Source organism: Mastomys coucha, unplaced genomic scaffold (assembly GCF_008632895.1).
Source record: "Mastomys coucha isolate ucsf_1 unplaced genomic scaffold, UCSF_Mcou_1 pScaffold21, whole genome shotgun sequence".
NCBI classification, from domain to species: Eukaryota; Metazoa; Chordata; class Mammalia; order Rodentia; family Muridae; genus Mastomys; species Mastomys coucha.
In genome coordinates this window covers 154,578,442-154,604,773 of record NW_022196904.1, presented here as the reverse complement: position 1 = coordinate 154,604,773, position 26,332 = coordinate 154,578,442, and the positions used below count along the sequence as shown (strand labels likewise).

Below are 26,332 nucleotides of genomic sequence, written 5' to 3'. Positions count from 1 at the left end.
ATGGCCTCAAACTCAGAAATCTGCCTGCCTCTGCCTCCCAAGTGCTGGGATTAAAGGCATGTGCCACCACTGCCCGGCCTGGCACTTGTTTTAAACTGTCTTTAATTTCCTCATCTTTCGTCTTACCTTGTCTTTAAAAGGTCATCACCTGAGTAATCATGTTTGCTGAACTGTTGCCCTCTTTCATCTCTCATAGAGCAGATTCAATTTCATTGACACTCCACACAAGCTTTCATGAGACACTTGGTCTTTTCTCCCTGTTCCCAAAGGAAACCTTAAATACTAATTTACCTAAATTCATTTATTTCTTTAAATAATAATACCTTGGTTCCATACATGAATAGCTCAATAGACTGAAGGGGGAAAAATAACCCTTACAACCTACTAGACAGAATTATAAAAACTCTAATTTTCAAGTCTCCAAGATCCATAATGTCCTTATTCTTATATATATTAGTGGTCAGTAGATACCTCTGGAATGGTTTTAGCTAAACAATATGTGCTGTTAACTTACTTAAATTCTTTTTCAAAGTGGACCTTCACATAACTTTATCAAGGCCAAAATTAAAATTCCATAACTTTGATGTTTAAAAAGAAAGGGAATTCTCTACTTTCTGGGAAAATGGATAAACACAAGTGTTTTTACAATAAGGGTGACAGTAGTTAATGACACAGTTCAATGCGATTGACCTTACTGTTCAGTAAATTCATTTCCTCACGACGCCCAAAGCAACGCTGTGCCCATCCCATCTTACTAACAAGCATTCTTTCTGTATCTGGAGCATGGGAAATCATTATTGAAGCTGACCTTTGTGGCCTGACTTTCTCTTAAGAGAGAACTGGTCCGTAATATGCTTTCGGCTATATCCTATCAAATAGACTAAGATAATATTTCCCACTTGAGCTAAATTCTCATTCCCAAATTAAAGAGAAGACTAATTTGCTGAAACTAAGGACTTTTTTGTGGTGGTTTAAAGGAAAATGACCCCCATATTCCCATAGGGAGCAACACTATTAGAAGGTGTGGCCTTGCTGGAGGAAGTGTGACCCTGGAGATGGGCTTTGAGGTCGAAATGCTCAAGTCAGACCCAGTATCACGCTCTCATCCTGCTGCCTCAGGATGTAGAACTCTAAACTACTTCTCCAGTACCATCTCTGTGTACCACTGTGCTTCCTGCCTTGGCAATAATGGACCAAACGTCTGAATTGTAGGCCAGCCCCAATTAAATATTCTCCTTTAGAAGAGTTGCTGTGCTCATGGTGTCTCTTCTCAGTGATGAAACCCTAACTAAAACATTTGTTGTTGTTTTACTAATTCTAATTCTTTAAGGAGAATTAAGTAAATGAGACCATCTCAATCCAGAGCCCCAGGAAAGGGAGGCAAGTAGTCTGCCTCCTAACCTACCCACCTAACGCTGTGTATGGCGGGGTGTAGACGTAGCCAGGAGGTAACAAAGGCAACCTTGCAGACATTTCAAAAGAGATACAGAATGTGTGTTAGCCCTTCCCCACAACATTGGTCTGACCAGTGAACAGGGGTGGGGGGAGAGATTCCAGTAAAATGAGGCTACTTGAAAGGAGCAGTGTCATCTCAGTGTGTAATTCACTCACACAAGGCCCCTTTCCCTCCAGGAATCCATGTGTGCTTTTCATACAGTAAACTCTATATTGGCCTTTAGAAATCCCCATTGTGCCAACCTTACTTTTAAAAAAGCACTCAATCACATCCGTTTAGTATTATGACCCAAGAACCAGGAACTCAGATTCTCATCTCTTTCCTCACACTTACAAAGCTGTGTGATCTTTGGTAATTTCTTAAAGATTTATTTATTTTTATGTATGCAAGTATTTTTACCTGCGGGTATGTATGTGCATGTATGCAATGCCTACTGTGGGCAGAAACCAGTGTCAGAACTCTTAGTTCCAGGTCGGTGTGAGCCATCATGGAAGTGCTGGGATGGCTCACAGTGTCAAAGCCTTAAGATACTCCTAGGAATCAACTCCATTGCCTCCCTGTCTACTTCTAGAAGGCCTAACTTAATGCCCAACTCCAAACTGCTGTGGCACATAAAGGCCAAAGTTTCTCTCCATTCCACACCTAGGCCAGGAGCTGCAAGAATCCTAACACTCACGGTTACTCATAAACACTCCTCAGAAGACTCCAGGAGCCAACAGCAACCATTTACCAATAGCTGGGTGCTGCCCAGAGGTCTTACATAGTTTGAAAACTCCACTCCAGTTGCTGCCTAAACTGGAGATGAAGCTGCTGACGTTTTCCTTGTCTCAGTACCCTAAAGTATATCTGCTACTTATTAGAGACCAAGCTTCTGGGTCATCACGGTTCTCTAGTCTAGGTCCTGGCCACACTCACTCTTCCCATAATCAGCTTTGAACTGTCTCTGTCTCTGTCTCTGCCGCATTTAAGATTCCTCATGGGAGATAAAACTACTGTCCAAGGTTTGCATCCGTCATTGTACACTGTGTCCTGGGCTTGCCTCTTGTAGAACACTGCAGGGCTGGGGAGACTTTTAGTTACAGCACTGGTGCTTAGATCTTCTCCAGGAGCTCCAGGGAGCAGAAAAAGAGAGGATAAACATGTCAACTGCTCTTCCCAGGCTACAGCGCATTCCAGCTAATGAAGTTGTCTAAAACGCCTCCATTCCTAAGAAGCTGAAATGTCAGAAAGCAAGTAATTACATGATGATACTTTATGATAAGTTGTTTCAAAGGGTTTGCTTTCATTTCTTTTTCCTACCAACTGGTGCTCAGTGGCTTGCATCTGCATCTGCCTCTGCCCCTGCCTCCAGTTCCTCCCTATGCATCCATCATGCCATTAACATGCCCCAGACACTCAATTTTTTATCTTCCCTTGACCCAAACTTCTCAAACAAGCTGTGAACAAGGACTTTGCCTCCACCTCAGATGCTGGGTCTCCATCTTTAGCTTTCAGATATTGTCTGTCTGAATATTCTACATAAAATAGATTTAGTCTATGATCTCCACTTTTAAAACTTTCTATCAGACCATAGACAAATGTTTCTATAGAAACATAGACAAATCGTTTCTAAGACCAAGTATTTACCAAGTGAAGAAAAATAACAACCAGAAAACCATGGATAAAAGGGATTTGTGCTTAAAGTTGTGTTTTATTAGAGTAGTGTGAGGTTCAGCCAAGTGGTCAGAAGTGACAGCAGTAATACAGATATTCTTTCCCCCATACATATTACTGTCACTCAGACCCCAGAGTTTACATTAAAGGTCACTGATGGTATTGCATGTTCTATGGGAGTGGACACATCTGTAATGGCACGTACCCACCATTACAGTGTAATACAGGCTCACTCCCCCCAACCCACCCCCACCACAACCACTGGCCTTTTCCTTGTCTCCTTAATTTTGCCTTTTCCATCATGCCTTGTGGTAGTTATGAAGTCATACAATATGCAGGATTCTCATACTGGCTTCCATCACTTAGTATTGCACATTTATGTTTCCTCCTGATTACTTCATGGTTCCATAGATAATTTCTTTTTAGCACTGAGTAATATTTCATTGTCTAAATAAATATCTCACAGCTCACATGCCTTATCAACAACTAAAGACCACCATGGCTGATTCTCAATTTCAGATACCCTGAATAAAGCTGCTATAAACTTTTGAATTTCAACACTACCTCTGCCCCTCTTACAGACCTATAAAGGAGTTAAGATTCTCTTGCGGCCACCTAGGGGTGCTGCTCTGAGGTTCATTCCTGATGAGTGATTTCACTGACCTAATCATTTCTTTGTGCCAGGTATTTAGGAGTGCCTTGCCATCTCCTGCATCTGTTTCTCATTACCAAGTAGAAAGGGGTTGTCTAAGAATTGAGGTGGTGGGGTTTCTTCTGCTTTCCATCATCAATGGAAGAATCCTGGTGTGTGTGACATCATAGTAATTTTTTCTCAGGCTTTGTCTCCTGGGCTTAAAGATACACCCTTGTTCTGGCAGAAGTGGACAGAGCAGCATGTGGGTGATTCACCAGGCTTAGAGCACTGCAGCCCTCATTTCCTTTTCCACTATTAAGCTTGGACATATGACTGAAATGCCACCATGTTCCAGTTACATGGGAACAATTTCTTCTTATTCTTTTTCTGTAATGTGCTGTTAGTCACTACCAAAAGAAAAAAAAGGAGAGAGACAGAGACAGAGACAGAGAGACAGAGAGAGACAGAGAGTCAGAGAGAGACTGAGAGACAGAGACAGAGAGAGAGAGACACAGAGAAAAGACAGAGAGACAGAGAGACAGAGACAGAGAAACAGAGACAGAGAGGCAGAGAAAGACAGAGACAGAGGGAGAGAGACAGGAGAGAGACAGAGAGAGACAGAGACAGAGAGACAGAGACAGAGAGACAGACAGAGACAGACAGAGAGACAGAGAGAGACAGCCAGAGGGAGAGAGACAGACAGAGAGAGACAGAAAGAGAGAGAAATTATGGAACTCCTTTTGTAGTATTTCAAACTCAGATAAAATTTGCTGAAATATGGGAATACAGTGAGGAACTTCCTAGACTTTTCTCAGATCTACAAACTGATAGCATTAGGTAGGGCCAGCATTTGCCTTATCAGGCCTTGAAGAACAGTGTTCTCCTTTAAATATTGATTTGTTTCAATATGTATTTGCTGTATAACTATGGAATAATTAGTAAGTTCAGGACATTTAATATTGATACAATGTTATCAGTTGGTTCTCAAAGCATGCAACTGTTACAACTGTTTTGTTTTGTTTTGTTTTGTTTTGTTTTGTTTTAAGTCTATGTGCTTTTCTGAGTCAAAACTTAATCTTGGGTTCTTCCCAGCATTTGAATGAATCGCTTCTTGGCCTTTTGGCTAAGATCAAGAGTAGCATTTGGTTGAATGATTTTTTTTTTTGACCATTTAATCTGGCTGCATTCTTCTGCCCACGTGAGTACTTTCTTGGTTTGAAAATTAACTGAGACCAAACATAGTCTTGTCCTAAGCAGCCCTGAGTTGCCAGCTGGCTGTTCCCAGAATGAAAGTCTCTGTAGGAAGGACTTTCCAGCTGTACAAAACAACATGCTTTATCTCTCTGGCCCTAAAATGCCCCAACTGTGTCTCTCACCAACCAGACTAGGCCCATACTGAGCATCCCAGTCTGCTGGGGTCACAGCCCCTCTAACTCCAGAGGGCAGCCTAAGTTATGAGGTCTTCTAAGTCCCGTGTTAATAGGACCAACCATTATTCCCAACGGAGCAGGACTCTTCCATACTCCATTCCATCTGGGAAGTCTGGGCCAAAGGGACACTTGTGGACAGTTGTAAAGGATAAGAGGACTCAGCAAAGCCCAAAGGGCAGCATCCCCTGAAAAGGCCGGTGTGACTTCTGAACTGTGCGCTTTCTGGATAGGGCTGATTTTCCTCAAGAGCAGCAGCCCCTACAGCCACTGGCCATCATAACCGCTCTGACGTGGAGACTAGTCAACAAAGGAGAATTAGCTCTGGAAAATACTATTCCTCAAACCCATCTTAGAACGTAAGAGCCTCTTTAAAACATCCTCTCCTTTTTTTCTTTCTTTTAAATGTTGTAGGAGTCGATTTGAAAGTTTTGAGTAAAACGTTCACAGCCTTTACATTCTCAGAGGAAATCCCTTCTGAAACTAGCACTTGTTTATTCTTTGTAGCTAATGTGGTCAGAGCTGCTTCCTGTCCTCCTTTTAGAGAAGAAGAGAACAATTTTCCTGTCATGTCAAAACCCTGTTTTGATGATAAACCTGTCAGCCTGTTTTGCTGTGTATCTCTCCCTTGGTCTCCCTGGTGCAAACGTAGCCGCATCTGTCGAGTGTTTGATGGAGTCTTCTGAGAACCCTGGCTGACTGCAACTTTGGTTCTCATTTGCCCAGGGCTTCCTTTCAGTGCTGTGGAAACAAGCTGCGATTTTGAGAGAGACCTCTGCAACTTTTATCAGGACAAAGAGGGTCCAGGTTGGACCAGAGTAAGAGTAAAAGCGAACATGTATCGGGCAGGAGACCACACGACAGGAACAGGTGAGTCGAAGGCAGGTCGGGCCACACATCCTGGGGTTGCTTTCCCATACCGCTTGCTAGCCTCATTCCAGAGAAAGATAAGAAAAGAGGGAGAACAAATTGGTAACAATTGGTGATGTTTGCCATTTTTAAAAGTTGTAATTCAAGATACTACCCTACCCAAAGTATTTACTAGTTTATTAAGTAAATAAATCTCTGGAAACTGTTTGGCTCTTCATTTAAGATAGAATACTTTTTTAAAAATCCACTTGGATTTCATTTGCATTTCAACGAGCAAAGGAAATGCTAGATAAACATATAGACAAATGAACACAATCCTAAGCGCATAGCAGGGGTGTCTGAGGGGGAAACTTGTCCTCTTTTCTCTTAGTTTCTGTAGCTGGGGCTGAAAATTAAACAGCAAAGAAGCAGGCTACCAAGAGAAAAATGTAATGTTCTAACAACATATTTTTATATGCGTGTGGGAGCCTTCACTGGGGGAAAATGAAGACTAGAAAAATACACAGGCCTGAAAGCTCATGTGTCACTTTTAACAAAGAATGGCAAAGTTGTGGAAAGTAGCAAGACAGAGGAAAGGGGGAGAGAGTAAACTGTGACTGGGAAACCAATGGAGGAAACCGATGGAAAACAAGGGCTTCGTAGTAGGTTTGTTTGTACAGATCCATTTCGGCATGGACTCAGTCTCTACTACACTAACTTCCTGAACAGGGTATGTGCCTGGTTCATCTGATAGCCTGCTTTAGATAGAAAGTGAGTGGGCACAGAGCCCTTCCTGCCTCTACTGTCCTCGAGTGCCTTCAGCTCAAAATCATCAAAGTGTGCCAGAGTGGCCATGTTTGGGGTGGTCTGTTCTGATGGCCTTCGGTGCTCTAAGAGAATAAAGGAAGGATATTTTGGCTGGGGACTTAGGAGTAGTCTCTACAATGGAAGCTACAGAGGACAAGCATCTGTGAGGTCTCTCAGTGAGGAGACGGGTGGCATAGAGAGAGGAGCAGTGAGAAAAATGCAGATAACAGACGACAGGTTTGCCGAGCAGAATAAGCACTGGGGGTTATTAGAAAGACTGTAAGAAGCCACTGAAAGGCCTTGAGCAGGAAACAGAAAGATGATATTCAAGTTACAAAAAGTCTGGCTGTTGTGTGGCCACCCGCATTTGTCCATTGCCCTCACAAAGTACCACAGACTGGGTCTTACACAACAGCTGCTTTTTGTCATGTCATGAGGCTGGAAGTCTGGAATCCAGGGGTTGGTGAGGCTTTCCTGAGAGTCTGGCTTGTGGACAGCAGTCCAATCACTGTCTGCACATGCCCCGCCTGTATAGGGGAGAGAACGAGCCCCCTGACTCTCCCTCCACATGGATGAGTTTCTAAAAATACTTAGAGCAAACAACTGACAGGCCATGAAAAGAACTCACTGAGAACAGATCAGAAAAGGGGAGAAACGGTTGTGTTCTGCCTGACTTTGCATACATGGATCCACTTTAACTTGACCGTGTGGGTAGGATTGGTAGGAAGGGGACCGTTGCTGCTAGAAATTCCCTCCTGATATTTAGAACTAAGAAACAAGGAAATTGAGCACAGCCGCAGCATCTGGGAGCATCAGCAACTGGTCAGAAACATGACTTCTCAGAGACTGGTTTAATATGTAGGTATACCAAGAGAACAGTGTGTTCTGCCCAGAACTCTCGCATGATGCCAGGCCAGTCTGCCTCTCCTCCTCCTGAAAGGCCACTACAGACAGAGCAGGGGAAATGAGCTCTTTGGTTGCCACGACTATGACGCAGCACAAGACATCCATTCTTTCTTGCTCATTCATTCTTTTTTTGTGTTATAAAAAGAGTACAATTCCTACTTAATGCCATGAATCTGAGTCTGTGTACTATAAGATCTACACTGCTTTACGACAGTCACTTGAATTTCTAAGAGGTTTGCTATCCAGGTCTAAGAACATTGTGTAGACTTATTGGTCACTTGAACCACAGACACTATTAGAAAGCCTCTTTTAAGGTTTAAAAAACCTGTGGAAGTAGTCTCCAAGGGAAAACCCCATTGCCTTAGCTGGTTTCCACCTGACTGTGTGAGCTCATTCTACATTGCTGTTGCACTAAGTCAGTGGTTCTCAACCTTCCTGATACTGTGACACTTTAATATAGCTCCTTATGTTGTAGGGACCCCAACCATAAAATTATTTCATTGCTTCTTCATAACTGTAATTTTGCTACTGTTATGCATCCTAATGTAAACGTCTGATGTGCCAGATGTCTGACGTGACTCCCGAAGTGGTCGCCATCCCCCAGGGTGAGAACCACAGCAGTAAGTGGTTTGTTTTCCTCACAGGGCATTACCTGCTGGCCAACACTAAGTTTACATCCCAGCCTGGCTACATCGGAAGGCTTTATGGTCCCTCTCTACCAGGAAACATGCAGTACTGTGTGCGCTTCCACTATGCCATCTTTGGGTTTTTGAAAATGGGTGACACCCTAGCTGTTTATATCTTTGAAGAAAACCATGTGGTTCAAGAGAAGATCTGGTCTGTGCTCGAGTCCCCAAGGGGTGTTTGGATGCAAGCGGAAATCAGCTTTAAGAAGCCCATGCCCACAAAGGTACAGTAGAACCTGCACTACTTGTGTCCATTTTAGTTGCTAGATATGGTTAATGACTTCTGGTTAGCTGATGATGTGTTTAACCTTCTGTTTAGATTAACCTGCATTTGACACATATCACACACCCCCAGACAGGTGCATGTTAAGCCTTCAATTCCTTTGCATTTTCTGAATTATATCTATCTAAGATATTTCCCTCCCCCCATCTATTATTTCTCTGTCACTCTCTCTTTTACACACACACACACACATACACACACACACACACACACACACACACACACACCAATGATGAAATTTAAAAAGATGAGATCAGTGTGCCTGAGTCTTCACTGTGGCTGTAAGGTCAACACTCAAGGACTTAGCAGAGCACAGGATAAAGCCAGGCTGCTCACTAAACCTAAGGAGCCAGCTGACCCCACTCAGAGACTGACACAGGGAGCTAGGAGTGGCTGATTTTGCTAGCAATGAGAAGACAAAAACAGACCCCATAAATCAAGGAGAATACAGAGGAATGGCAGTTATCTCCCAAGCTTAACAACCCATAAACTCAAGGAAGTTTCACAGATGCAATAAATTCTGTGACCCACAAGATATGACACCAGGGTGGGAAAAAAAATCATCTTATTTCAGCCTGTCAGCCGACTAACAATTTTTTCTTGAATGTCCTCTCTGTATAAGAAAGAGGCCCAAAGTGCTCGCTTCGACAGCACATATACTAAAATTGGAACGATACAGAGAAGATTAGCACGGCCCCTGCGCAAGGATGACACGCAAATTCGTGAAGTGTTCCATATTTTAAAAAAGAAAGAAAGAGAGAGAGAGAGAAAGAAAGAAAGAAAGAAAGAAAGAAAGAAAGAAAGAAAGAAAGAAAGAGGCCCAAAGAAAGTAAACAAGGGACCTTTCCTTCAAATATATGCCACACAACGGGAGCTCAGTAGCTATCTTTGAAGGAATGGGTTAAGGAAGCTGAGCATCCAGGAGTTACTCTAACTCCAAGTCACCCAAGAAAGACTGAAAGCATAGGAGAGCTTGCTGCCTAGACAATTTCAATGAATCTTCCTTTGTCCAAATGTCTCCTGACCTGTGCAGTATTGTGGTACTTCCTCTTTGAGCGATCACCACTGGAGAACCCTAGGCCTCTCTATTCCTCTTAAATACCGAAAAGGATTAAGTTGTTTTCCCATTACCAATCACTTAGCTCTAACAAATAGTTATCATAACATTCATACGGACACACACATACACATACACATCCCAGTTTTATGTAATCATAGTGCATCAGAAAGTAGAATTTTTGCCATGCTTTAAGTTCAATTTTGTTGCTTTTTAAAAGAAAATATGTATGAGCATCTCGTTCACTTTCTTGGATTACGTGTCTCTATTCACTCATCCATGTGCCTGTTCCTTTATCCAACCATCATTTATTCTGTATAAGTTTGATGCAAGGGATATAAAAGATAAATGAATCTCAGATCCTAGTCAGGAGTCTGAGATCACAAGTGACAGCAGGTTGAGATACCTAAGATTGTGGCGATACAGTCAGTAAATGTCACTAACCCAGAAGGGATTCAAAAGTTATAAATGTGGTTCCACTGATTGTTATTGAAAATAATGTCATCTAGACTTGGCAGCACTAATGTTTGGAAGGTCAAGGTTCAAGCCACAGTGGCTTCTAACCCCTGTTCCTCCCTCCTCTCCTCCAAAACCTCTACTGCCAAGTGCTGAGCTGTTCCGGAGTCTGCTCAGTCCTTTACAGTGAGTCTCCGCAGTTACCTGACTCCCATGAAGCTAGAACAAGCCTCCAAGCAGATAAGGGTGCCCCAGAGCTTCTGCCCTTTTCTTCTTTGAAAGCTGAGTACCAAGAAGCCCAGCTACTGTGCAAGTTCCTCAGCCAGTGAAGGGGAAATTGGAGCCAGATCCAGTCAGGGTAGAGGAATGAGGCTAGAGCACCTAGAAGGAACTGGGTGTTGATTTAGATGGAAGTTCAACGTGGAAGTGCCCAGGTTCTAGAAGATGCTAGAACCTCTAGTTCTAGAAGATGCCTGCTGGAAAGAACTAGCTCCTCAAAGTGGGAGAAGTGTTCGTAACTCATGAGAAAGGGTGAAGCAGGTAGGGGGGATTGAAGCTGTATATGCACATGTGGATTTTCGTGTTTATATGTTATGTTTTTATGAAAGCTACTTAAGACAAGGGGTACAGGGAAGAACCAGTGCCATCTACTCCTGAACACAAACTCCAATTCTTCTCCTGTTTTTTCCAGAGGGGGTTTCCTTCCAGATTTGCCGTGTTTTCCTCCATTAACCTTAACTATGTTCTCTTCAATGAAAAAAAAAGAACTTTCTCTTTTTATAGTTTTTAAGTGTATTTGTGCTCTTATAACATAACCTTACTACACCTCAATCTCAATCTTTAGATACTGTTTATTTACCCCTGCTCTATAAGATGAATAAATCCTTACCCTTATAATTTTCCTTTGCTTTCTTTTCCCATCTCAAATATATAGTTGTTTTGACATCATTATGACTTAAACATACACTTATATTCCTACTAAGCCCTCTGTGCTTGACCTTGAACAAATACCCCAGCAGGGGCCCTATTGGCATCATAATACAGATAATTCTGCTTTTGAATAGAACCAACCCTCGGATTATTGGATTTTAAACTTCTATGGTTATTGCAACAACCAAAATTATTTGCACATTTCTAAAAGCCCTGAGAGATGCCATGCCATCCATGGATGAGAACCATTGCTCTATAAGCTGATCCTAAGACTTAAAATAGTCTATCTCTAACTGCAGGCCCTGTTTGCTTCTTTACTCTGTCTGCTGTTTTGTAGCAGAGTTACATTGAACCTGTCTCCTGCCATAGCCCCCTGGCTTCTTATTATTAGCATACGTGTGCTTTATTTTGCTTTCTATAGTACGGAAAATTGAATTGGTAGACTAGCATGTTTTCAGTAGCTAAAGATTTGGGCACGTGCATGTTTTCGTGAAATCCTTGCTTAGCTCTCCCACTCTGAGATGCTGGGAGATATTCACAGATTTAGATGGATGCTCTTCTGGTCCCTAAGAAGCTAGAATTAGATGTGTAGTCCTTGTGCAAGCACCCTTCAATGCCTCCAAGAGAAGTATTTCAGAAGTACAGTAGCAAATCTATGCAATTGTTCCCTACATGTGTTTTCTGTCCACAGAAGGTATGATTCTCCAAGTACTCATCACATTTAGAAAAGAGTGTTAAGTCACAAGGTACTGAAAATAGGCACAGGGTAAGGGCTTGTCAGCTGTTACATGTTGCCTACAACTTTCTCTTACCTGCTTTCTACAGCTTGATCACTCAATATTTTCACTTATTCTGAACTGGAGGGAGCATAAGAGAATTTTTTTCTGAGCATATTGAGCTTCACATACATTTTAATAATAGTTGGAATTTATAATGACTAAGGTTCTACAGTGAAATTCCTGGGACTTCTAGACAATTCCAAGATCAACCTAGGTCAAAACTAAGGCCTACATGGCTGTTCATCGACTATCAACTTTGGTGCCCAGCAGTGTACTCTCTCACTATCAATCCTTAACATCCTCCAACAATCCATTTACAGGGGAGGAGGCTGGAATCTCAGCGCGTTAGAATATGCTCTCCTTCAGACCTCAGGCAAGATCATTCCGTCGGCTCTCTAACGTGCACCCCAGATTTGTTCTCTCTGCCTCACTTGCCACCATCTCACACAAAATCGCCATCATACTCACCCTAGTTCCATGAGAAACTCACTAGTTTCTGTGACCCCAGCCGCAGTTTCTCTGCTCTGAACCAGCAGTCAGATCACTTTCCTGAAGCGGAAGCCAGAAAGTGCCATTTCCCTTACAAGGCACTCCCACAGCCTGCAGGACAAAGCTGCCTCTTTGACCATAGCTAGTAGAGACCCATGGATCTGGTACTCATCTACTGCTGACTTTGACTCCCTCCTCTCTGCTCATAGGTTCACAGTCTCGTGGGACTCACAGATTAGCTAAGTAAATAAATCCAAGGCTTTATTAAATCAATTCTCCAGTGGTATATTGTAGACATAAGTTTGGCTCCAAGAGGGGATCAGAATTCAAGGTGGTTCATGACATACACCACAGGCAGTGAGTTAGAGGGGAGACACAGCATGCTGCCCACGGTGCTTGGCTATAGGTCCTCTGTCACTCACGGCTTCATACTCTAGGTTATTTATGTGACAGTTACCCGTGTGATCTTCACTTTTCTCCCATGTTAAAGGGGCACCTGGTAGTACTTGCTGCATAAAGTCATTCTGTGTATCACATGAAATTGGGTGAAGTATGTAGTCTATCCACTAGCACACAATTAGCACTATTAAATTCAGCTCAACACGGACACAGAGGAAGAAAGAACAAAGGCTGGTTTTCTAGGTCACAACGTTTATTTAGTGCACGGATAATTCTATATCTTGATTTTTGCTGTGAGGTATTGAAAATGAGGTCAGAGTTAAATCTTTTTTTTTAGAAATATTGGATCTTCTTCAATAAATAGATGTGAACAACCATGAGCTTATAATATTTTACATGTGTACATGTGTATGTGTATGTACTCTTGTGAGGTGCAGAGATGTGTTTGTGGAAGGGAGGGACGGGGTGGCAAGCCAGAGGTCAGTGGTCAGGAGTTTTTCTCATTTGTTTACCACCTTATTTTTTGAGACAAAGCTTCTCGATGAACTTGGAGCACACTGATTTGGTTAGACTGTCTGGCAGTCAAGCCCGGGATCCTCCTTGCTCTACTTCCTGCCCCAAGCCTGGCTTTTTATGTTGGTATTGAGGTGAGTTCAGGTTCTCAAGTTTGTGTGGCAAGTGCTTTATTGGTTGAGTCATTTCTCCTACCCCTTCTTTTCTTTAAAAAACAAAAAAGTTTCAGAAACATTTTCAAAGGTTCATAAACCATGAAACTATATCTTCCATGGCCCCAATCTCTACCATCACCATGTTCTGCAGAATAGAGAGCAGGTGGGAAGAATTATTTTGGGACCATATGTGGTAATACACATCCATAATTCCAATGTTTTGGAGGATGGCTAAGGCAGAAGGAGTACGGGGAGTTTGTAGTTACAATAAGATTCTATCTCAAACAAAGAAAACAGAAGCAAGGTTATCTGGGAGAGAGAGAGAGTAATTTGTGTAGGTGTGGTTATAGGTTAAGGAGTGGGTGCTTGCCAGGGAGAGTGAGAAGGTGAGAAGAGGAAGGGAAGTAGGGAGGGAGGGTGGGAGAGAACACTCAAAGGAGAGAGACAGAGAGAAAGACACACAAGGAGAGAGACACAGGGGAGGGAAGGAAGGCAGGAGGGAGAAAACAAAGGAGAAAGACACACAAGAAGAGAGACATGGGGAAGGAGAGAGAAAGGAAGGGAGAGGGAGGGAAGAAGAGAGGGGGGAGAAAGGAAGGGGAGAGGGAGGGAGACAGGGACACAGAGATACAGAGGGAAAGAGACATATAACAGACACAAGGGGAGAGAGGGAAGGAGGAAGGGAGGGAGGGAATGAAGAAGAGAGGGAGAGAAGCAAAGAAGGAGGGAAGGAGAGATGGAGGCAACAGTTTTCTTTCAGATGCTTTTATTCAAAGCCAAACTGTGAGGAGAGACACCAGAATGAGATCAGATATTCCATAATGGTGACACCCAAGCATTAGCCTTCAGCCTTCAAATGCTGCACTTAACAGATGTTTGGTCAGTGTATCATGGAGGTTAGGCCCTGAGTAACTTCTTGCCTGCAACTACCTTTAGCAAAGATGTTTCCATAGCTGCTTAATTAAAAGCACTGAGGTTGGGGACAGACTCTGTACTTCGTTAACTAAGTATTTATTTGAGCAGGAAGTGTTAAGTAGCCAATAACTGAGAGGACGGCAAGGCAATCTGTCTCTTCCAGGACTGGACTAATGATCAGTTCATCAATCATTAACATAGCAAATCACTCTAACTCTGCATCCTTACTCGGCTGTAAGACTACAAATCAGACATTGAACGCTGCATGCATTTAAAGAAAGCCCCCACTCAACCAAATATAAATAATTTTCCCTACTAGATTAAAAAGACCAAAACAAAAGCTAAGCCATGTGTCAGCCCTTCTTAGTGATGCACCATGAAGTACAACACACTAGATATGCTCCAATGAACAAGCGTTCTGTGGTAAAGGAGTTTCTTTGGAAGATTCAGTAACATATTAGAAACTCTTGCTAATGTCCTACTTAAGAGTCCTGTTTAACTGTATTTAAAGGGATGACTCCCTCAAAGCATGTGACTTGGAGTCTCTGCATTATGTAGCTTCCATTACTGCTGTACATTGTAACACCAAGTTACCCACTTACTAAAACTATTGACTTCATTGCCTGTCTGCTTAAACAAGACCATGAGCTTCCAGAGATTAGGGAGCTGTGTCTCATTTGATTTTTATTTCTAATGCTGACACAATCTCTGGAAGAGAATAGGTATGCAGAGGTCAAGAGGAGAGAACTACCAATGAGTGTTTGTTAACAGCAAGGCAGAAACATACCTGGTGACAAGAGGAGAGGGGACAGCCCCTGGCCAGATGATTTGGCTCAGTTTCAGAGGTTGAGACTAACTAGGCAGCTGCTTCTGTGTCCTTGGTGAGGTGAACTTCATGTCAAAGAGCATGTTAGCATGGATCTGCTCACTCATTGAAAGCCAAAAAAGCGGTAACAAGGAGTTGGAGCCAAGACTTGGTTATCCATCTCTTCTAACACTCCTCATCTCCCACAGTTCAGTCACCTCCTGGACTGGCCGGTGTTGTGTGTCAACTTGACACAAGTTAGAGTCATCAGAGAGGAAGGAGCCTCAGTTGAGGAAATGTCTCCAAGAGATCCATCCATAAGGCATTTTCTCAATTAGTGATCAATGGGGGAGGACCCAGCTCTTGGTGGGTGATGGCATCACTTGACTTGTATCCTGAGTTTTATAAAAAAGCAGGCTGAACAAGCGATAGGAAACAAGCCAGTAAGCAGAACCCCTTCATGAACTCTGTATTAGTTCCTGCCTCTGGGTTCCTGCCCTGACTTCCTCCAGTGATGGACTATGATCTGGAATAAACCATTTGTTCCCAACATGCTATTTGGTTGTGGTGCAATAGAAATCCTAGGACACCTCCCAACAGGCTACCTGAATTTGCCAGTGTGAATATGTACACACATGCTCATGTTGGTACAGAATTTTTTTTCTTTTTTTCTTTTTTTGTTTTTCGACACAGGGTTTCTCTGTGTAGCCCTGGCTGTCCTGGAACTCACTCTGTAGACCAAGCTGGCCTCCTACTCAGAAATCCGCATGCCTCTGCCTCCCAAGTGCTGGGATTAAGGCATGTGCCACCACTGCCTGCCTAATGGTTTTTAATTACTGAAACCAAGAGCTATGAATCCTCCCTTGAAAACAAGTTCTCTCCTTACAGTGTTCCATTTTGACCTTTCCAAGCTCTGCTATGCTTCACTAGTGATCGGCACTCTTCTGACCCCTCCCTTGCCCCAATATAGCCTCCATTGCTTGCCCTCTGCGCCTTACCCTCCTGAGCCCAACCCTCTCTTGGCTTTATCACCTGCATCTTTCTAACCTATGAGGACCCTCAGTGGCTGCTTTCTTTACTGCAGTCTTCTCAGATCAGCTGGAGAGAGCAGACTGACCTCTATCAGCCCTTCCAAGCCCTTGGACCTGTCTGGGCATCTCTCACTGACTTACTTTCTCTCATCCCCACTGTAGCTGTTTTCATCCATTTCCCATATTAGCTAACAGACTTTCAACTTGAGCCTCCCTGTCTCCTTTGTAGGATATGTCCTCATGGATTCATTTCCCAAAATGATGAAGATATCTGTTTTAGCATTTCTTCTAGGCTCCGCCCCACAGTTACCTGGCAACAGTCAGGTATGCCTGACTTATCTTCTCTTGCTCCTCTTCTCTTGCTCTCTTACTCTCTTGCCCCTCTGTCCCCCTTCTCTTCATTCCCCTTCCCCCTCTCTCCACGTGCCCATGGCTGGTGCCTCTTTCTGTCAGGGGGACAGAGGGAGAAGAGGGTAAGAGAGCAAGAGAGAGGAGGGCAAGCAGCCCCTTTTACAGAGTCAGGCACACCTGGCTGTTGCCAGGTAACTGTGGGTGGAGCCTAGAAGGAATGCCAACATCCCCTTCCACCTGTACCATACCTAGCCCTACCAAAACATATCCCTGGCTTCCTTTCCTTTTTTATATAACACAACAATCTGACCATTTGGCTCTATTCCTCCCTGAATCCTTACCTGTCATCTTTCTCTCCTGATCACTCTGGCAAAGGAAGAACTCTCCTTGCTTTTAGTATACATGAGCCTGCAAGTCTCCACCCCTGACGTCACTCTCCTGCCTCCTCTGAGGTTGGATGCATCAACTCCCCTATCTCCGTTCATACAAACACAGCCTCCTGCATTCTCTACACAGGAGCAAGGCTTCCTTTCATCTTGGTGCATTTAAGTTGCCCCTTGTCCTCTACCTCAGAATCCAACTCCTCATGCCCTCGCCCTTTGTCTTCCTTCTCCAGCATTCCTTCAAAGGGTTTCCGGCAGCAGAAGGTATTTCTCACTGATAACTCCATAGGGATCATCATGCTTAGGGGGTGGGGACACCACCCTTCTGCGGGCTTTCTGGAGAGCCCCTTCCTTTGAAGCTTGTGTTTATCTGTTAGAGTGAAATCTGTATAATGAGAGAGCTCCAAGTCAGGAATGTAAAGACCCGGCTTTGAATCTTGTCTCTGGCATCAATTAAGTAAATGACCAGGTCCCCTCTCTCTGAAATGAGCTCACACACTTAGGTGACCTCTCAGTCGACACCTGTTCTATTTTTAGGCATCTTGGTAGCAGGAATTACGTTTTATTCTTGTGCAAAGTGTATCTTTTTGTAGATGCTTTCTTCTACTTATTTCCTTTTCCAAAAATCTCTTTCCTTTAAGGGAAAAAAAAAGTTGAAATTCAAGTTTGTGATTCTAATTTTTGCCTTTAAATTCTTCATCTTAATTGTGCCTTTATATAATGCCAAAGTATGTGGCTGTGAACTACCTAGGGATCTGATTTTTTTTATTAACTTATTTATTCGCTTCACATCCCAATCAGCTCCTGCTCCCATCGACTCCCAGTTCTACCCTTACAAATCCCTCCCCCTATAACCCCACCTCTCCCAGAGAAGAGAAACACTCCTACCCCAAAGTACCAACCCACCCTGGGACATCAAGTCATAGTAGGACTAGGACTCGGGATTTTTTAAATGGTGTGTGTGTGTGTGTGTGTGTGTGTGTGTGTGTGTGTTTTGTTTTCATGTATATGTACCATGTGTATTACTAATACATTTAATATAAATTTATTCTAATAAATTGGTAAATAAAAGTAAGCTAAGCAATATAAAAATAGGTAAGATTTAAAAAAGAGAAAAATACAATTGAAAATATACAAAACATCTAACCTTATTTGTCACTAAAGACATTTTAAAATAATAATATTTATAATCAGCTGGATATATATTTTAAGAATACAGAGAACACAACCCACAGAATCAACTACACAGGGCTCATAGGGGCTTACAGAGACTGAAGTGGCAGTCAGAATCTGCATGGGTCTGAGCTGGGTCTGCATATATGTCATGGCTGTTAGCTTGGCATTCTTATAGTGCTCCAAACAATGGGGATGGGGGTGTCTCTGACTCTTTTGCCTATTTGTGGGACCCTTTTTCTTCCTACTGGGCTAAGGGCTGCAATTTCTGAAGGGAAACAAAGGAAGAATGGATCTGTGGGTTGGGGGAACAGGGAGGAGTAGAAGGGGGAATATACATATACATATATACATACATATACATACATTGTATTAGGAATACACATGGTACATACACATGGAAGCAAAAAAACTCGTATGCACACACCCTAGAGTGTGATGTTTGTCTTTTTTTTTTTAAGATTTATTTATTTATTATTATATGTAAGTACACTGTAGCTGTCTTCAGACACTCCAGAATAGGGTGTCAGATCTTGTTATGGATGGTTGTGAGCCATCATGTGGTTGCTGGGATTTGAACTCAAGACCTTGAACTCAGTGTGCTCTTAACCACCGAGCCATCTCTCCAGCCCGATGTTTGTCTTAATAACTCAGTTTATACTTTATTCTGTTTGTAGTGTTTGATTTATGAAGTAAAAAGACAAACCTTTGCTTTAGGAAGAAAACATAGAGGCCAAGATGTAACTTGGAGGTAGTATGCTTTCCTGACAGGCATAGAACCTTGAGGTTTGATCTTCAGCACCTCAAAAAAAGAGAAGAAGAGAGTTTGCATCTGGGGTCCTGCCAAAGTCCTTTTGTCCAAATCAGGAGCCCCAACTCTGAAAACTTTTTTTTTTTGATTTTTCGAGACTGGGTTTCTCTGTGTAGCCCTGGCTGTCCTGGAACTCACTTTGTAAACCAGACTGGCCTCGAACTCAGAGATCCACCTGCCTCTGCCTCCCAAGTGCTGGGATTAAAGGCGTGCGCCACCACCGCCCGGCCTGAAAACTCTTAAATGTAAGACAGAAACATCTGGTATAAATTCAAGCCTAGAGCTCTTCAACTAGGACATTCTAAGATCAAGTTCTGCAGAACCATGATTTTATTTTATTTCCTTTAATTAAACATGGATTTTTTTTTTACATGATGTATCTTGATTATGGTTTCTTCTCCTTTTACTCCTCCAAGTTCTTCCCCACCTCTCCTCCCATCTAGATTCTTTCCCTCTTCTGCCTCTTATTAGAAAAGAAACAGGCTTCTAAGAGATAATAATTAATATAAATAGGATGGAATGGAATGGAATAGATATTAACACATTGGAGATGAACAAAACAAACAGAAGGAAAAGAGCCCAAGAGAAGGCACCCGAATCAGAGGCCCACTCACTCCCAGGAATCCCATAAAAATGCTAAACCAGATGCTATAATACATATGCAAAGAACCTGGTGTGGACCCATACAGGCCCACATGCTGCCTCAGTCTCTGTGAGTTCATAGGAGCTTTGCTCGTGTTGATTTAGAGGGTCTTGTTTTCATGGCCTTCTCCATCCCCTTTGGCTCTTACACTCTTTCTGCCCCCTCTTGTGTGGGTTGCAGGGTGGAATGCGGTGAGATAGGGTATTCCTTGAGCCCTGAGGGCAGGGATTTTCAATACTTAAAGCAAGGACAGGAAGAATGGGCAGGGTAGTATACTTTTCTTTATCATGAACCTGGCAAGAGTCTGGTGTTCCCTGCTTGGATATGCAGGTTGCTGCTGTGTGAATGTGTATCAGAGACTGCCTTTGTCTTCCTCTAAAACTGATAGATCCAGGGTTTCATATACCCACCCTCTAGCCCCAACTTTCCAGTGGCAAGAATATCTAAAAATGATGCAGATTTTTGAAACCAACGAATTGTGAGGTTTGAATGTCTTCCAGCAATAGAAAAAATTGGCTGCAGCCTGTGTTCTATCCCAGCATGCCCTCCACCTCAGAACTGAACTTGTGTGAGCTAAGAGCACTGGGGAAATCGGGAAGCAGATCAGTCTTTGTTGCTTGTCAAAGCTGAAAGTTGAATTAGATCATATGAGTGTTTTCAAAGAGCAAAAACCAACAGATGCGTCTCTTAGGGTCTTTTAAAAAGAAAGCATTGGTCAGCAAAAGACATGTTTAAAAACACATGGTCTGTCTGTGGTTTGTGGGACACAAAAGCCAAATATAGAATCTGCAAGAGGCATGCTGTTAGGATTTAGCCATAGTTTCCTAAAATATAGCCAGGTCTAAGAATGCTTAAACCTCACATTCTTTTCAGACACAGCTTCATGCAGTTTGTCCTTTGACATCAGTGAAAATTACATCATTTCCACCAAGTATCTTAATTTTTAAATTTGTGTCCTTTGCTTTGTACTTTTCTTGTTTTAAGATTCATACACTCACTCACCGCCAATCATTTACATGAGAATAATGACGTTTAGATGTTCTATCTGACTCTGGTGTCCATGGCATCTTAATGAAAGACTGTAGAGTTTCTCCAAGAAGATCATAGTGATTTTTGTGAATAATTCCACCAGCTCTGTAGTCACCCAGCTATACCTGTGCAAGTGATTTCAAGGGATTTTAGCATCATCAGTAGGAACATTCAGTTTAACCTGGGGTCGGAGGCTGAGGTCCATTAGATAACAAGAAATAACTAGGCTTACTTGATGGACATGACTTAAATGGTTTTGCTGGCAGAAGATTGGAATGTTTCGATCTGAAGCTCATTTATAGAAGCTGTCCTTCACATCCTAATTATGGGGCTAAATGGAGTTTGGGATTGGTAAAGTCAATGTTGGTTTGCCCCACCACTCAACACCTCTGCCTGCAGTGTCTACCAACCATGTCATGCAAACGCCTTTAGCCATCACTGAGAAACCATGCAATTGGGCCAGGCTAACTCTTTAATACAAACAATACCTGGTGATGGTTCAGCAAAGACCTTGTTTTGTTGTAGTCCACAGCTCCTATGAAGCCTGACCTCCTTCCTCTTATAAATCCTATTCATTGTGCTAGCTAGTGTTTATACTTAACACTTCGAAAGTGAAAACTGGTACTTTTTGTTTTAAAACAATCTGATGTGGTTTGACAAAATGAATTCATGATAAAACCATTTCTCTATCCACCCCAACCCCACCCCAGTGCTCTAACCAAGAATTTATCAAGACTATCCTGGTCCTTTGCCTAATACAACCATGATTATATTTCACAAATCCTTTCTTCACCCTCGCCTTCAAAATCAGCCATATGTCTTGCTTGCCCAGTTTCCTCTTAGTTCCTCCACTTACCATTAGTATCTTGTTCCTAGAAAGTAGCACTTTTTTTTTTTTTTTGAAAGCAAGAAAAACATGAAAATATAGAGGCAATTCTATTGCCCTCTGACTGTTACGGTTTTGGGGCACAAGTACTTAGAACAGCAAAGCCCTAAAAGTGGATAAATAGCTTGCCTCCAGGAGCCCCGAAAATGCCAGGAAGGTGTGGTTGCCACCCATAATCCCAGCGCTGAGGAGGCAGAGACTGGGGAATCCCTGGGGCAAACTGTATGAGGAGGTAAACAAGCATCTTCTAACTCTAGGTTCAGCAAGAGACCCTGTCACCCAACAAATAGTTCCAGCTTTCGTGCACACACATGTACATACATACACAGACATGCATGCCTACCATATATACATACATATACATGTAACAAAAAGGAATCTAAAAATAAGCAGACTTGAAAATCTAGGGTATGACTATTGGTTTGAATATTCATCACTTGCCTTCCCTTGTTTCTTTATCTTTTGTTTTCAGGGGTTGGGGATATGAAAAGACAACAAATAGCTTGAAATCAATACAAATCAAAATATAAGGAAGCAGAGCTGCAAACAAAGACAGCACATTATAGGACTGTAGTTAATGGCTTTTATAATTCACATAGAAATCTATTCTATCTTTCCAGTTATTCTCAGCCAGGAAGTTTCCCCCTCAAGGAATATTTGGCACCAGTGCCTGGTTTGGTTTAGTTTGGTTCGGTATTTTGAGACAGGGCTTCCAGTGTAGCTCTGGCTGTCCTGGAATTCACCCTGTAGACCAGATTGGCCTTGAACTCAAAGTTCCACCTGCCTCTGCCTCCCAAGTGATGGGATTAAAGGTGTGCTGGTACCAGTGTCTGGACACATTTTGGATTGTTTGGATTTGGGGGCAATGCGAGCATCCAGTGGGCATGTAACTTTAAGAATCAGAGTCATATGGTTTTAAAATATCAAAAGCCCTGAGATTGAAACACAGTTGTGTGAATAAAAGAACATATGTGATTTTTTTCTTAACACAATGTAGACTAATTTAAATAGTGTTATCTATTGTTACATAACTATACTATTTGCAAGAATATTTATGTGGTTCTCCACATACTATGTATTCATTTTCAAAGCTAGTCTAGAGAGGTTTCTTCAATGGCGAATATTTTCCATCAAAACAAAAGTTCTCAAGCATTATTGGTACCCAACAGCTGAAACCTTCAGGCACTTCAACACACACATTTAATGAATATAACTATTCCTAACTTCTGCACTATCCTGTACAACCCAGAACATCTGTCTAAGAGATACCATTCAACTGCATGTCTAGGGACCTCTGTTCTGTCTCATCTTTCTCTTTCTTCAATACAGTTTAATGTACAGTGGTCAAGGTTTATTTCCCACTTTCTAGAGATAATGTGCTGTCCTTGAAATAGTACTAAAACTAATATAAACATTGGGGCTTTAAGTCTGTATATAAGAGATGAACATAAGCTTACATTACGACTGATCCTTTGACATAGTCCCATCTCAATCCACATGGAAAGGGTTTTTAGTGGATATTCACTGTACAAAATAATGGGTTAATATATTTTATTTGTATATAAAATGTACTTTGATGCTAACCCCCATCATCCTTCTCATTCCTTCTGGTTCCCTTCCTCTTTCCAAGCAGGGCCTCCTTTTATTTTCATGGCTCACAGATGTATCTTTTTTTATCTAAGATTTGTATATACAAGAAAATGTATGGTGTTTATCTTTCTGAGTCTGACCTATTTCACTTAACAAGATGGTCTCTAGTTCCATGAATTTTCCAGAAAATGTCACAATATTATATTTTTCTGTATAGCTAAATAAAACTTGTTAGCATCAGGGCCTCCAAAGCCCGTGATGTCACATGGGAGGGCCTCACTGACCTGTTGCCAGGGCAACAGCCACCATATTCCCAGAATCCATTGGGCTCACCTCCCACCTTTACCTGCAGCCACTACCACCTCAGGGAACACTCCTCTCTCTCTTTCTGTCTCTCTCCCTCCCTCCCCCCTCCCTCCCTCTCTCTCTCTCCCTCCCCCCCTCTCTCTTTCCCCCTCTCCTCTCTCTCCACTACTGCTCCCTCTCTCCTTCTCAACTAAACCTCTTACATGTGGAACTGTTTGGGCCTAGTGTGTAGTATGTCCTGACGGGATCCGCAGTTCTAACACATCAAAACTCCATTGTGTATATGCTCTTTATCCATCGTGATTTGGACTCCTAGGCGGAATCTATAAATTTGGGTTATTGTAAATAACACTGTAAGAAACATGAGTGCACTGGTACCCATGGAGGAAGTTCTTGGAGCAGGCAGCAGGTTATCTTCTTTTATCCTGGACAAAGTCAATCCAGAGTAAGTCAGCAACTCCTTCTGTCACCAACTACCTGGAAACCACTTCTCCATGCCAAATAGCCTTCAGGAACCAGAGTGCCTAGAGTTACCAATGCTTAGGCAGAGAACATCAAACGCTAGACTGAACACAATTGTCTTGTTATATTTCTATTTTCTGGAATGCTGACAGATAGGTGCCAAACAGATCTGGGGTTTGAGGACTTAGCTTGAATCTAGTGAGTTGATGATGGATTGGAGGAAGTTTTTGGTCACACACAGGGACATGTGGGCTAACTGGTATTTGTGGAAAACTTTGAAGTAAAGACAGCCTGGTGTTGTGCAAAATTCCTTTAGCATTTTTCTCAACATACTTGGCATGGCCAGAAAGGACCCATGGATAATATTTGGTATGGCAAGGGGAAAAAAAGAGCCAAGAAGTCCATCCAGAGTTACTTTTGCAATGAGGAGATGCATACCTGTTGGGTCAACTCAGTTAAGCATTTGGCTGCATGGGGCTACATTGACTACTTTGACATGTTGCTGATGAGACTCGATAACTTTAATTTGAATAGACTTTGTGCCTATAGGCTACTATAATCTATGACACTAGTCTAGAGTAAATATTAACTCATTATTCTACTCTTGTCTCTGTCTCATGCTGGCAATTGAACCCAGAATCCTGCACATGCTGGACATGCCCTCTGCCATTGAGCTATATCACAAGCCGATTACTCTACATTTTAGATAGAGAATCCTGATTCCTTTTTTTTTTTTCAACCATAACTAGTGGCAAATTATAAAACATAGGAGGAAACTGTGAGCTAGCCATAATTTTATAAGCCTAACATAGTAATTATATAGCTGGTAAATTTTCTAGGCTTCCTCTATTATTTTATATGAATTGGGGATTGTTTTCTCTTTTAATCGGCTTTTTAAACTTAGCATTGTATATCTGTAGTGCTGAGTAATGTTCACAGCACTCAGATTTAATGGTCGGCCTATTTCTCAGACTGCTATAGTCTAGTTTATTTCTTTCTCTTTGAAAATTTAGGCTATCTCTTCTGTTGCATGCCCGCATGCTTCTTTGGTTTAACGTCATTATAAAATAGTGCTATAGTAAACACATAAAAGCATGTTAATATTTCTCAACTTTGGAACGCATTGCCATGCAAAATGTTGAGTTTTTTTCAGGGAAAGATTTAGAGGGTAGATCCTTTTACTACTTCATATTCATTGTGCAAAAGTACTCCTCCAGTGTACTTGTGGAAAACGGACATTAAAGCTGACAAAAGGAAAGAAAGTCAGTTTTTTCCTCCGTAGAGCACAATTAATTTGATAAATCATGAGATATATCAATGCAATCCTTCTCATATAACAATAAAAATGCTAATAGAATGTGATACTGGTCTGGACTGATGACAGAGATTTTTGCTTTCCAGATGCAGAATAAGTTCCAAGGCATGAACTTAGGCAGCAAAATATTTTCCATATTATTTATATAACCTCTACATCTCTAAAGATGAAGGATTAACAGAAGCTTTAAAAAAGAACCATAAAAGCTACCCTGTTTTTTTATCCCGTGTAGTTCCACAGAGATAAACATTTATACCTCTTAGCTATCCCATTTATAAGAGGATATGAACGTCAAGCCAGAAAACATTCACTCATCAGGCAATTAGCGCGTCCTCTGGGGAGATCGGCTTAGGGCACTTTACAGTTTGCATAGTGATAAACTGCCTCATGATCTAAGATTTGACTCTTAAAATAAATTCTGTATTCTAATAAATCTGATCATCCCAAGCAAAAGGGCATTACTAGTAGCATACATAAATAAAATTAAGCCACAACATTTAGAATAGTAAAATCTAGAAAGTCAAGTTTTCTCATTAATTGTAAGTAGAATTCTAGCTTCTGTTATATTATCCTTTGTCTTCATGTGAATGAGGATTTATAGTTGCAAGATGGGACATGAGCCATACTAGGCCACACTAATTAGATATTAAGGAACATACTCAAAGCAGATCTGTCAACTACAGTGATAAGGCAACACAAATATTTCGAGAATCACTCTTTGGGCATCATGCATCTGAAACATAGCCTTTTTTTTTTAAAGTTTTATTGCAATATGATGAGAAAAGTTACATGATTTCAATTTACCTGAATTTGTTAACATTTAAAAACATATTTTAAGTAAATAGAAATGACATTCTTGTTTTCCTTTTGTACCCCAACTCCTCCCAGAGACCCCCCTTTCAATACCTACAATATCTTTTTTTATCATATTCTTTAAATTTATAAAATATTAGAACGACAAAAGTGAGTATTATAAAAGTTGTTTGATATAAAACAACAATCAATTTAACAGTCTTTTGTAGATGCTTGTCTATGGCAATACTGAAAATACAAATGTTTTTCTCAATATAAATTTTAAATAACTTCAAATGTATTACCTGTATATTCCAAAATAATACATCACTACTAATATTTTCTTAAATGAACATAAATA

The 26,332-nt window shown here is 41.7% G+C and overlaps 1 protein-coding gene and 1 non-coding gene across 2 annotated transcripts in view; both read left to right on the top strand.

Annotated features, from left to right (window-relative positions):
* The window catches only part of Mamdc2 (MAM domain containing 2), a 158,902-nt gene that overhangs the window by 99,493 nt on the left and 33,077 nt on the right, over positions 1–26,332 (top strand). The window contains exons 8-9 of the mRNA XM_031389959.1: positions 5,897–6,040; positions 8,377–8,642. Of these exons, the coding sequence (XP_031245819.1) occupies positions 5,897–6,040; positions 8,377–8,642 (410 nt within the window). The remainder of the gene's footprint in view (positions 1–5,896; positions 6,041–8,376; positions 8,643–26,332) is intronic.
* LOC116104176 lies at positions 9,337–9,443 on the top strand. The gene has a single exon (XR_004123715.1). It is a non-coding gene; the product is annotated as a U6 spliceosomal RNA (small nuclear RNA).